This window comes from Thermobia domestica, chromosome 5 (assembly GCF_964235325.1).
Source record: "Thermobia domestica chromosome 5, izTheDome1.hap1.1, whole genome shotgun sequence".
NCBI classification, from domain to species: domain Eukaryota; kingdom Metazoa; phylum Arthropoda; class Insecta; order Zygentoma; family Lepismatidae; genus Thermobia; species Thermobia domestica.
This window is the reverse complement of record NC_137458.1, coordinates 94,548,553-94,562,630: the sequence shown is the minus strand read 5'-3', so window position 1 is coordinate 94,562,630 and position 14,078 is coordinate 94,548,553. Positions and strand designations below refer to the sequence as shown.

Below are 14,078 nucleotides of genomic sequence, written 5' to 3'. Positions count from 1 at the left end.
AGTGGTCTGTTTCGTTCTTATGAGCGGCCTTCTTGTTGGCCAAAGCTATGATGGCGCACCTGTAGTGAGTGGAGCTATAAATGGAGTCGAGGCCAAAGTGAGAGAGGTGTTTCTTAATGCTTATTTTATGCACTGTATTGCTCATCAATTAAATTTTGTAATGGAAAGAGCCACCAGACAAAACACTAAAGCCAGAATATTTTTTCTAATCTTTCCGCTATCTCGGTTTTCTTCTCGCTCTCATAACAGAACAGCAGTTTTAGAGTCCTGTTTTGCAAAGCGGATACCCAGTATTGGACCAACCAGATGAAATTTTAAATCTAGATCTGTTAATATGGTGTACGAAAAGCAGGAAGAACTAAAAGAATATCTCCAAATTTTGTCAGAATCCGAAACCTCAAGCACTACAACAATAAATGAAGCGTCTGCCTTGTAGGGAGGGAGATATACCCTAATGCTTATTGAATGAAGAATTTTGTTTCTGGCTAATTTTTTTCACTTAGTTACGCAACATCTAGATATTCTATGTAAAAAAACTAAATAGTCATCATATAGATGCAGCAAAAGTTCAGCCATATTTATCTGCCTTCACTACTGAAATTAATAAAATCAGGGAATCAATAGGACTAGTTAATAATGAAACGTAAAACCAAAACCGAAAGAGAATAGTTTCAAATATACTGTCAAGAGCAGACGCCGCCAAAGAAATGTGACGTTATTTTAAACCAAGTAAACCTGCGCTTCCATTTTACAGATCACTTATCTATATCTTCACTCCTGCAGAAATCTAATTTTGATCAGTTTAGTGCATTCTTTCCCGAAAAAATCTTCAATAATGTACAGAGCTCTTTCCTGTTTTTGATAAAGATGAACTTTATACTGAACTTAGTGTTGTCCGTGCAAGGAAAGAGATCAGGAAACTTAATGCTGTGAATTTCCTCCAGTACATTATAAGCAATCAGCGGTAAAAGTGGATCTGAAAAGGTAGGGAGACGGTCGGTAGCGGAATGACGTCATGCCGTCCCCCTACCTATCTTTGTCCATTGTATAGGTCTATTTTTTTTAGGAACTTGGGGGACGCCGTACATGTTTTTTAGAGATGAGGGTATGGCGTCCCCCGTGTTTCTCCTCACTTTTACCCGTGTAAGCAATAGTCTTGTTTCCGCTTTTTCTGAAGTGCTAAACTTTAGAAAATATTCATAATGCTGCCCCTAACTACAAGTGAACCTGAATGATGCCTACCCTTAAAAGAGTGGAAACTTTTCTAAGAAATACAATGGGAAAAGAATGGTTAACAATACTTGCCATGTTATCGATAGAAAAGGAAATGTTTGAAAAGATCCCTAACTTCAATGATAGAGTTATCGAAAAGTTTACTACAAGAAAGGACCATGATATGGAATTAATTTCTAAATAACGTGTTTTATTTTATGCAGCCCTCGTAAGTATAAGTAGCACGAGCCGCCACTGTGTACACCCCTCCCCTATCTTATAATGTTAATGAACTGAAACATCGCATTACAACAGCTATCGCGGACATTACCCCCGAAATGCTGGCTACTGTTTGGCAGGAAATCGACTTTCGTTGGGATGTGTCCAGGATGACCGCAGATGCACACATTGAGCCATAATGGCTTTATCACAAAAAAAAAAAAAAAAAAAAAAAAAAACTTGAAGTGTTTTGCAGTATAATGACATATAAACCAAGTTTGTATGTGGTTCCAATAAAGAATCAGAACTGATTGAAGTTGTAAACCCTATAAAGAATCGCCCTGTATATTGCACTACTTTATTTTGTTTTGACACAAAATTATATACAGTATTTCGAGTTTACAACAATCTTCGGGGAGTTAATCCGCCCCATGACACTTCTGCATCCGTTCGTGGTTTAACATTGACGTTTTCAACGTGCTGTAACATAGTCAGCTTTCAGCTGCATAGCCAAATGATTGTAGTCATCACTAAGCAAGGATTGATATGTGTTTTCCGCACGAATAATAGTTTAAACAAATCTTCGTTTACATGCATTTCCATCATAACTGACGTGTCTGTTCCCTATGCACCTCCTTCTTGCGCTGCTGCACGTCTGTACGAGGTTTATCTTGCCCTAAATTGGAATGCAGTAAAATCTAGTTTGTGGTTACCACTTATCACATTTTAGTGTGTGTGTTCCTCGCACGATTAATCGTTTCTATGGTACATCAGTTTGCTGGAATAATATAAATCTGTACGCGATTAATTTGTAGGCACCAAAAATAAATACAATTCTAAAATGCATTAAAATATTATTTACACCACGAATAGAGATGTAAAGAATTGGTACTGGCGCAGGATATTCCATCATAAAAATGGTAGGCAAATTTTACGGTTAAAATGAGTGAGAGCACATGAAAGACAATTGCCTAGGATATTAATTTCCACTGTCGGAGCATTTCTACACAATGTATGCTCCATTATTTTATGCTTTCAAATTAAATGTTACTAATGTCAAAGCATTACAAGAGGTGTACAAGGGTTAAAATTAGTGAGTACATAAGACGACTGTGTAACATACTAATTTCCACTTTGGAAATTATTTGAAAGAAGAGAAGATTTTTTTTTTAGAAAAGTACGACGGCTTATTCTCCACTTGCACCAAAGTATTTTATCATATGTTAACTACATTTTTAATCTACACGACAGTATCCACAAATGAATTTGCTATGAAACTCAGTAACAACTTTTTCCTACAACCATAGACCTTCAGGTTCCATAAGCTGTATAGTGAGTAATTATATATATAGAAATTATCCTCAATATCCTACCTTGTGAATGAATTAGAAATAAACAAAGGTTATAATTCATTGTATTAAAATTTTGGCCAATATTTAGTTGACAGGGGCTAGCCTTTTTTTTAAAAAAATGTTACAACTTCGCTAATTTCTAATATTAGGATAGGTTAGATATTTTCAATTAGCACTTTGTATCAAACGGACACTGCTTTCAAACAATTGTGCACCACGGTTCCTACAGCATTTCTCATTTCTACAAATGTACTTTTATTCCCATTCTTAAATGAGACACAAATCAATTACGCTTCCCTTACTTCAACTCATTTCTCCTGTAAATTTTCTATTTTTTTTTTATATCTACTTTTGGTTCACTTCGTCTAAACGTTAACCAAAATTTTACACAAAGCAAATAGTTGTCCTTACGGCAGAAAGAGGTAATTTAATTTTATCTTGTAAAAGAACTTTCGTTGGTTCCTCTTCCTTCTGTTTACTAGTATTCATTTTCAACAAGTTAATCAAAATAACTAAATGTAAAATATGATTTAAATCCAGACATATATATAGAATCTATTGATTGAAGCAAGTATAAAATACGAGTCACAGATCACATAGCATACGAGTGATACAAGAAGTTGAATAAAAAGAAGAAACGAGAAGCACAAACAATAATTTTATTAGGTATTAAAAGAGTGCTGTTAAAATTAAAAATTCGCAGATTATAAGCAGACATATTGGTCTGCCTACATAAGCTCTATTAATTTTAAGATACCAAACTTGCTGAATACATACTAGTAGAATTTCTATGTATCAAAATGTTGTATCCTTCACTTTAGAAATCTTGCAGAGATAGGCAAGGGCCTTTCTGTAAACGCTATTCTGTTATAGAAAATATCTCGTAATTTTCTATACATAGAAAAATAATATTTTGGAAAAAAAGTTTCAATTATAGCTATAATATGTTCTATCTGACTATCAATGTTGAGAAAACACATTCCCCTCTGCTGAAGAACAAGTATGGCTGAAGATATGCATGTAATGGCATTGACGATACCTACTCTTCTTCACTAGTGGATCTAGGAGAGTCGCTTCGAAGGAGTAGATCGCCTCCTGGATACTTAATGAAGGCTTGAAATACGGAGTTTTGCATCAAATCAGAAGAAAGTAGTGCAATATTTTATATATAGACCTTTCTGTGGATTCACCAGTCCGTTCCTTGAGTTTGTATATGTTTTGTATCTTTTCCTGATACATCATGTCCCCAAAGATAAAAATAACTAGGTTAAAATCTGGGAGGACGGCCCTCAGGACCATGTCAACCTATCCAATCATTTGGAAATAGCTTATCTAATCACTGACATACATGAATGCCAAAGTTTGTCTTGCGTATGGAAACATGGGGCATCTGTAAATAGGGTTTTCTCATCGTTCTCCATCTCTATCAATCCACAATTTATATCTTTTGCTAAAAGGAGACATAACTAGGCGAAAACACGGGCAGAAGCTCATATACTGTATATTTTTCCACTGAAAGTAGTTAGGTCAATCAAGACATACTTCCAGCATCCTTTCCGGTAAGTTGGAAAGAGATGTACGGAACATATGGAACCTATGATCTTTACAAATGTGATCGTACTTCGACTTACATATGAACTTTATGGAACACCCGATAGAGACTACCTCAAGGAAAATCTTTAAAAAAAAGTAACAAGTGGGTTTCGTTAGTAGTAATGGCAGCACCTGATCGCGTTTTGGACTTTGACCCCGACCTTTGTTACGTCATAGGTCAAAGGTCAATGACCTTGGCCTGGGGTCAATGACCTAGGGGTACTTAGGACCACCCCTCTAGATTTTGGCAGGGGTACATAGGACCACCCCCCTTAAATTTTGGAAATTGCCAAATCTAAAAATCGGGTATGGTAGCCTAGGACCGGGGTATGGACCTCTATTAGTATTGGGGGTCCACCTCGTTCCCTTTCATGGGTAAAAAATTGCCAAAATGTTAAATTTCGGGGTTTTTGATCTAATTTATCCCCTTTGATGAGGTGTTATTACCTTATATAGGTATATGGGCGTATACAGGGGTCCATTCCCTTTCATCAGATATGGGTACATTTGTGCACCCCGTTAAATTTTTTGGAGGGGTACCTTGGGCCACCCCTTTAATTTTGGAAATTGCCCATTTTAAACATTTGGTATTATAGTATAGGACCCTAATATAGATCACTATAAATTTGGGTGGTCCACCTCGTCCTCTTTTAGGGGTACAAAATTGCCAAATTTTAGTACAACCACGTGTTTGGTTTTTGGCCCAATTTATCCCCTTTGATAAGGTCCTATTACCTTATATGGTTATATAGTCATGTATATTGGTCCATTTCCTATCATAAGACATGGGTATATTGATGCACCCCTTTAAATTTTTGGGGTTATCTTGACCCACCCCTTTAATTTTGGAAATTGCCCAATTTAAACATTTGGTATTATAGTATAGAACCCTAATATAGATCAGTATAAATTTGGGTGGTCCACCTCGTTCCTTTAGGGATACAAAATTGTCAAAATATAAACGTAAGCAATACGTTGTACCACGTGTTTGGTTTTGGCCCAATTTATCCCCTTGGATGAGGTCCTATTACCTTATATGGTTATATGATCATGTATAGCGGTACATTCCCTATTATAAAACATAGGTACATTGGTGCACCCCTTTACATTTTTGGGAGGGTACCATCGCCAACCCCTTAAATTTTGGAAATTTTCCAATTTAAGCATTCGGTATCATAGTACATGACCTCAACATGTATCATGATAAATTTGGGTGGTCCACCTTGTTCCCTTTCATGGGTAAAAAATTGCCAAAATATAAACATAAGCAATATCTTGTACAACGTGTTTGATTTTTGGCCCAATTTATCCCCTTTGAAGCGGTCTTATTATCTTATATGGTTATATGGACATGTATATGGATTCATTTTTCATCATAAGACATGGGTACATTGATGCACCCTTTAAAAATCTGGGAGGGGTATCTTGGCTCATCCACTCAGTTTTTAGAAATTGTTTAATATAAGCATTTGGTATCATAGTACAGGAATTCAATATGTACCACTATAAATTTGGATGATCCACCTCGTTCCCTTTCATGGGTAAAGAACTACCAGAAATCAAATTTCGGAGGTTATTGACCTCTTTGATAAGGATTTAGCACGTTATATGAGTATGTACAGAGGTTTATTACCTTTATATGTTTATGTTCCCTTTTAAATTTGGGAATTATCAAATAACAAAATTCGGTAAACGTTTTCTAGGACCCATTGTAAATGTGGGTGTCCCTCTTATGGCCAGCTATTTAAATTTTAAAGGTTATTGACCTATTTTATCTTTCTTGATACGGCTTTATTATTGAATGAGTACAGGATTTAATACTTTTTCATAAGACACAGGTGTATTTATGTATCAATCTTAAATTTTGGGAGGGGTGCATTTTTATTGTGAAATTAATAATAGGCAATTGTTCTTAGAATTGGGTGGTATCTCTTTCTTTGGGTAATTCATTGTCAAATATGAGTATGGTCACGTGATCTGTTATTGACCTATGATGGGATTAGGTGTCCAGGACGTTGGTACATTTAAACTTTGTAGGATAATTTGAGAGTTGTCAAAATGAAATTACGTCATTGGTTTTGATTATTCCCGCCAAATATAAACGTAAGCAACACGATGTACCATGTGATTGACCTTGATGAGGTAGTGTACAGGGATTTATTTCCTTTTCAAAATTCGTGGAAGTTATCAAATAACACGTTTCTAGACAACTGTTGCTTCTGCTAACATAAACAATTGACCTAATTGAGACCTAACTACAACATGTAATTATATGATTAATTCTAAGACAGGTATATCGAGAGAAGTATTCTTTAAATTTGGGAATTGTGATAAACAAAATTTTAGTATGAGGCGCGAAATTTGAAACAATACTTTGAACTTTAGTTAAGCTCATAGTCTAAGATCATTGGTGGTGGTTGAATTAACCTTGAGTTTTCAGAAATCTGACAGGTACCTTATTGAATCTTATGACTTATAGACGAAAGGCAATACATGCTACAACACTTTGGAATTTAATCACAAGATGATGTAATCTGGCACTGGCAAAGTTATTGTTGATGCAATCTGATTGGTTGATCACTATCTTTCGTGCAATCTGATTGGCTGATGATTTTCAAATCTTTGCTGCATTAGTTTTAAGTTTTGCTTAACATTTAAAAATCTTGGTTTGAACACTTTTGTTTAACATTTTGTACTCACTGATAAATGACCAAAACCGTTTATTTGTTAATCGATAGTTAAAAACCGGACAATGTTTGATAGTTAAACGTGAAACGTTAAATTTAGTTGAAATTTTTGGTTTGAAATTTTTTTCGTTGAAACTTTTTGTTTGAAAATTTGTTTCAAATTTTTGTTTCAGAATTTTGTTTGAAATTTTTTAATTTTTTTTCAAAATTTTGTTTGAAAATTTTGTTTGAAATTTGTTTAAAAATTTTTCGTTTGGAATTTTTGTAACTTTTTTCAATTTTTTGTTTCAAATTTTTTTGATAATTTTTTGAAATTTTTCTTTGTAAAACAAAATTTTTGATTGAATTTTTTCAAATTTTTTGTTTGAAATTTATGGAATATTTTTTGTTTTAATTTTTTTTAGTTTCAAAACCGAAATTTTTTGTTTGAAATTTTAATTTTAAAAATTTTGAATTTTTTTGTTTAAAAATTTTTGTTTGGAAAATTTTGGTTTCAAATTTTTAAGTTTGTGCACTCATTGATAAAGAACCGGAACTGTTTAGAACAAAAACATCTGGTAACATTGTTTATCATGATGCAATAGTACACGTCCAAACATGGTAATGCAACGTCGTCAGTTTTTCATCAACGTTCGAAATAGTATTCTTCATAACGTCATCATGGCTACTTGTCTGCAGTTTCTAAACTCACGTAATGTGATGAAATCATTTACCGATGTACAACAGAATGTACCTTATAGAATCTTAGCTAGTCAAATGATCCCTACAAAGTTTGGATTAACAATCGTAGTGAAGCTTGAAAATGATAAGGATATTATTTTACCAGCAAGATATTTACCCATGGAAGCTTCAAACCAAGAAGAACTATTACGTTTTCTAAACTTTGGATCTGTATCTTTATGCTATAAAAGACTCGTTGGACGGAGTCATCAATTTGAATTTAGTACACAGCATGATCTGTGAATTTGGTTTGGTTAGCACATTTCTTTCTATTTTTAAAATTTTTAAACTAAAATTTTAAACAAAAAATTCAGTTTTGGAACTAAAAAAAATAAAACAAAAATATTTCAAATTTCAAACGAAAAAATTTCAAAAAATTTTGAAAAAAATTACAAAAAAATATCAAATATTTTCAAAAATTCTGAAACAAAAAATTGAAACAAAAAAATTACAAAAATTTCAAACGAAAAATTTTCAAACAAAAATTTTCAAAACAAAATTTTGGAAAAAATTGTCAAAAAAATTTAAACAAAATTTTGAAACAAAAATTCAAACAACAAATTTTCAGTTTCAGACGAAAAAATTTCAAACAAAAAATTTCAACTAAATTTCAAGTTTCACGGTTAACCGTCAAACATTATCCGGTTTTTAACTATTCGATTAACAAATAAACGGTTTTGATCATATTTATCAGAGTACAAAATGTTGAACAAAAGTGTTCAAAGCAAGATTTTTAAATATTAACAAAACTTTAAACTGAATGCAGCAAAGATTTGAAAATCATCGGTCAATCAGATTGCACGAAAGATAGTGATCAACCATGGGCGGCGATTAGGGGGAGCAAGAGGGGGCAGTTGCCCCCACTTTTTTGAAGTGACCACTTAACTCTTTTAAATTATATAATCTATTTTTCGGTGATAGGCTAGAATCTTCATTATTCGATTTAAAAAAGTACCAGAAAAAAAACTTTTTACTTCTGTTTTTTTCCTCAAGTCTGGAGGCATTGTAGAACAGTTACATATGTTTTCACGCCTTTCTGCGTCGAGACGTAGAGTGTGATGACGTCATAACTAAAAATATCCCTTTTTTCGCGACTTTCCCTCCTCAGATACACGATGGAGACATGTGAATGGTACCCTTCTAAAGGCTGTTCTGTTCTAAAAAGAATGATGTACGAACCATAATCCTAGTATAAATAGGGATGTCTCATTGAATGTTTACCGAGATCCTTTTTATACGGGAATCTGGAGTATTGTAGAGATATTATTTTTTACAAAAAAGTCAAATAAAAATATAAATATAAAATAAAAATAAATAAATAAAATAAAATAATGATAATGATGATACTGATGTGTTTCTGTATGATGTTCACTTTCCTTAAGACTATGGTTGCGTGAATGTGTCACTGACTGGTGACCGCGAACCCACCGGGCCCAGGTTGGGCAAGCTGTCAACACTCACTGATCCATCCACCAAACCAATCATCCCCGGAAAATTGAACTCAAATTTTGACCCAGAAAATAAGATTTCTAAGCCTCCCTCATTCTCACTCGCAGTCCAGTATCCAGATCTGCAGTTCATCGTCTGCATCCCATCGCGAGATAGGTCGCAAACCACAATCTAACAAATACAAGACACTGACCCAAGAGTGAAAACTGACAATGAGTGGTTCGAAGATCTGAATGTTTGTATTTACTAACCCAGATAAAAAAAATCTCAAACCGAATTCTAAATAGTGCAACGGAATGGAATTTTGTAAAACTGAATGCCAAAAATGAATGTTGTTGATTTTATTAACGAAGTGAATTTTTCTGTCAGGTCTCTGATTCCAACCCCGGTCACACTACAGTGCCCGAGAATTATCTTGGCAGTGACGTCAGCGCTCTCAGTTGCAAGGCTACCAACTTACGCTACTCACAGATAGTACTTAGAAAGCTCACTGAACGCTTCGTACGTCACGTCGAAACTGCAGTGTAATAATATGCTGTTAGCAAACTATGGGAGAATTTAGATAACAATTGATTTGTATAATTCTAGTATATATGTGCATTGTTATGACAAAGAAAGAAAAAAATAATATTACACTAACAATTATCAGAATATTTTAAAATGTACACAATAAATCACAACAATACAAGTAGAAATAATTTACTCTTACCTTTAGTCTATCATTGGTGAGCAACCGAGGTCGTCTGAATCGTCGCTATAAATTCCAGACCCGTCTTCCCGATCACTGTCTGTTACAGAACTATCGGATTCTGAATGGCTTCCAACACTCACAATTAAATTGTCAATCCGTTCATCCATAAGACAGTCCTTTTCCCAGTAAAACTGTTCCCATTTACGCGAGTTTTCAACAGCCTTCCTCCAGTCTTCTTTCGTTACTTGTTTGAAAGCTTCTTCAATAAGCTTCTCTACACTTTGTTTGGTAAAAGCTTTGTTATTGACAGCGATGTATTTCTTCACGTTTGCCCATATTAATTCAATAGGGTTAAGGTCAGCATGGTATGGCGGTAGTCTTATTACTTTATGTCCTTTGCTTGTTGCAATTTCATCAATAACATATTTTACATGTTGAGGTTTGTTTTTCTTTATCAATTCATAAAGTTCAGCTTTCAAGAAATCCGGACTATGGGGTACATTATGAGCCGATAACCAGGACAACATTTCTGATTTTCTACTATTGGAAGTTGGAACTTTTTCAATTTGTTTGTTGTGAAATGGAGCATTGTCAAGAATGATCACTGAGTTTTCTGTTAAATTTGGAATGAGTTGCTCTTGAAACCACGAAAAAAATTTATCGCCATTCATGTCACCATGATAATCTCCAGCACTTGATTTAGAGAAAAAGACCAGCTTCGCACCTTCTACAAACCCGTTTTCACTACCGGCATGGACGAGAATGAACCGAGGACCTTTTCCAGTCGGAACTCGTAACCCTCCACAGCCCTCCGAGTCTAACCAGACTTTCGGTACAGTATGATGCGTATGAACGAAACTTTCATCCAAGTAAACAAATTGTCTTTGAGGTTCGTTTACGCGCAACATCCTCACTTCGCGTATATATTTATGTCGCCAAACGACAATATCGCTTCTTTCAAGAAGCAGATTCCTGTTCCCAATAGAATGTTTTTTAAACCTAAAACCCAACTTGCGCAGTATTTGTCGTAATGCCCACTCAGAACCCTTGAAGTTAATGTTTTTCTTAAGTTCATACAATAATTTATTTACGGTCACGGCAATGCCTGCAGCATACATATTGTGAATTGTTCTACGAACTACTGCTTCGTCGAAAGAATCCAAATTTGTTTGCCTTTTCTGGGTATTTGGTCTTGCTTTACCGGGTGTCACGACGGGTTGTCCTGTATTTAGACTTTTCTCCTTCTCTTTCACAATTCGCCACACGGATCTCTCACTGACACATGTTGCTCGGGAGGTTTCACGCACACTATCAGATTTATTATTGTTAGATGCAAAAAAGTTATAAACATTAAAAACAATGTCTCTTGCATCACTATGCAACGGCTTGCCTTTCTTTATGGCACTATCACCCATTCTTATACACAAAATTTCAAACACGAGAACAAAACAAAAGGATTCACAACTCTTACCAGTCACTACACACTGTATAGCCCTACACAAAGAAAACACGCGCTTTCCAGTTCATTTCGTTTCTTTTTTTGTGTGTGTATGTGTGTGTTTTTTCCCTGGAAGTGCTGTTCCTGTGCCCTATCGGTAAATATTAGAATTTTCGAAGCTACATTCACAACCCCCACGCTCTGTTTCTGCGCGCAAGAAACTCGTTCACATATCATCCTCTAATTCAAGAACTGTGATAGGTAAAAACATGGGGCTTTCTTTAAAATAAACTTTGAACTTCTCTTTCCATTTCGTCCACTGCATGTTTGTGTCTATCTTCAACAGAACGGAAGTTTGTAGCATGTTGAAATCTGAATGTTGTTAGAACAGAATAAAAACTAAGTGGCTATCATTTAAAATTATTTTCCACATACATATAATATAAAATTCAAATATAAAATAATCATATTCTTCATGAAAGTTATACAAATTGAAAAGCAAAAAATATAGCATTTACGTCTTCTCAAACTCCAGTTATCGTTATACAAAGATTACAAGTATATTTGTCAGAAATTAATCTCCCATTTCTGTTCATTTGCTTTCGCTTTCCTGTTGTAGAGAACACTGCTTGCTGTTAAGTTGGTATTTGTGTTCGCGCATTTTCTCTTTCCTGAGATTGGACGTTGAATTGAACGAAGCGTCTGTTTTAACCAGTGGGACTGCATTTGAGCAATAGCGGTGTCTACGTCACTGCCAAGATAATTCTCGGGCACTGTAAGTGAAATTAATTTTGTATGTTTTCAAACGCTAAACTTTGATTTTGTTACACTGTTCACGTACTGCTCTTAAAACTTTATATACTACATACTAACAATACCACTGAAGTTAATTTACTACATAGTTCTAAATGATGAACTTTGCACTGGAGAAGAAAAGATTTTGTTTCGGCTCGTACCTTTTATTTACAATAATTTTCTGTATGACAAGAAAATAACAAAACCAAATGAAAAAAAGTCGCAATAGTTAGAAATGGGAATGAAAACTTTACATAGCTGAATGGGTAAGTTTATCCATAAATTGAATTAAATTACATTTTCTCTTCACATCTCGTGAACAATTTCTACATGTATTTAATTTTCGTAGACTGTGAGACAATTCGTATATTATGAATTTACTACAAGAAAACAGACTAATCACATAAGCTTTATACATATACTACTCATCAGGACTGTGTGCTATATAATTAATTTCTTTTCCTTCGTATTTCTCTTTGGTCAAAGTTGTGCAAGTGGGGCCAGCACAGAGGATTTATACCAGTAGGGTGACCTCCTTTTTGTACAAGCTTAGGCCTATCCACTTTTACCTTTCACAACAAAACATTTCCACTGAGATAATACACACTAGCAAATTCAAATGGGAAAAGAAAAAGTGTACTTAACCTAAATTCCTAACCTAACTATCTAAACTAACTTAACCTAACACATATAAAATCACTTTTATCAAACATATTCGTAGTGTATAGCATGCACAGCCTGTTACTAAGGACGTATTGAACGCTTACCATTCAGCTTTCAATTTTCTGTAATGTTAAAAAAAATCCTAAAATATGTTCTTAAAATTTGAGCATTTGTTTTACTAATTAAGGGAATTTCAAAATACAAAGCGGATATTTCATCGCTGATAAACATCTCCCATTATCAGTAGTCATACGTGGCACCCTTGTCATTAATTTGAGCCGAAAATTTTCGTAAACATTTATCTCATCGTACCCAATCTGAAGTAAAGGTGAGCCAAAACCAGTGAATGAATTTACATTGCATTATTTAGCAGTACGGGAGAAATTTTGAGGTTTACATTTCCAAAATAAATATAAATTTTGGGAAGAATGTGTGAACTCGAAAGTACACACATTTCTTGGACTGTTTATGACAATCGTCCACACTGAAACTCAAAGAAAGAATATATCCCCCCATTGAACGAGCGGTTCCTGTCACCTCTTTAGTTTACATACCATGCAACTTAGGGAAAACGACGCGAAGTTAGCACATTAGTTCAAGCATCACAACACCAGAATGATACATATTCAATCCGAAAGAGGTTAAAATTTTGCAGGTTCAAACTCGTCCGAAAAAGAGAATTTTGGATGAATGAAATAGTCACTTACTTGTTCATCTCCCTGACATACGACTATACCTCGAGGATTAGTGATTGTTCAGTTCATACTTTACCAAATTCCTTTTATCCTCTTGCCCCCGGGCAAGTATTCCGGATGTTTCAAAATAGATGAGACTGGAACTCCATACTGTCTTCACGAAGATGGGCAACATGCAAACCTGACGCCAGCAGCTTGCTCTCTCTCACCCTTACACAATGAGCAAGTCAAAACTAAAGTGAATTGCGCCGCAGTCTTCAGGAGTTCGCACTCCAAAATGATCCACTAGCAGCTAACTACACTGAATTAGATTGCAGATTTTCTGTAGATCAGACGCATTACACATCTGATCATGGCGGCTTCATTAACGAAAAGAACAAAGGCAACTGGAAGAAGATTCCCAAATGGAAGATTACTCTGACGTAACTATATGATGATAGGTTTATCTCTCAAGATCAAAGAAAGCCGAAAATCTCAACCACAACTGTGATTGCGGAAGATCCAATCACAGATAATTTGGATTAAACAAAGAGATGCTTCAAGGAGCTACTATGGCTGACTTTA

At 34.7% G+C, this 14,078-nt stretch overlaps 2 protein-coding genes across 2 annotated transcripts in view; both read right to left on the bottom strand.

Moving 5' to 3' along the window:
- The window catches only part of LOC145686004 (adenylate cyclase type 10-like), a 71,571-nt gene extending 68,196 nt beyond the window's left edge, over nt 1-3,375 (bottom strand). Inside the window, exon 1 of the mRNA XM_081758837.1 lies at nt 3,195-3,375. Coding sequence (XP_081614963.1) covers nt 3,195-3,272 — 78 coding nt within the window. The 5' untranslated portion in view covers nt 3,273-3,375. The remainder of the gene's footprint in view (nt 1-3,194) is intronic.
- Nucleotides 3,376-9,943: 6,568 nt separating this feature from the next.
- On the bottom strand, nt 9,944-11,041 carry LOC145685173 (uncharacterized). Its single transcript, XM_081757526.1, has one exon. The coding sequence runs from the start codon at nt 11,039-11,041 to the stop codon at nt 9,944-9,946; it is 1,098 nt and encodes a 365-aa protein (XP_081613652.1).
- Nucleotides 11,042-14,078: the final 3,037 nt, after the last annotated feature.

Excerpts from the sequence above, each read along its gene's own strand:
- LOC145685173 (XM_081757526.1), bottom strand. The coding sequence starts at position 11,041 with ATGTATGCTGCAGGCATTGCCGTGACCGTAAATAAATTATTGTATGAA.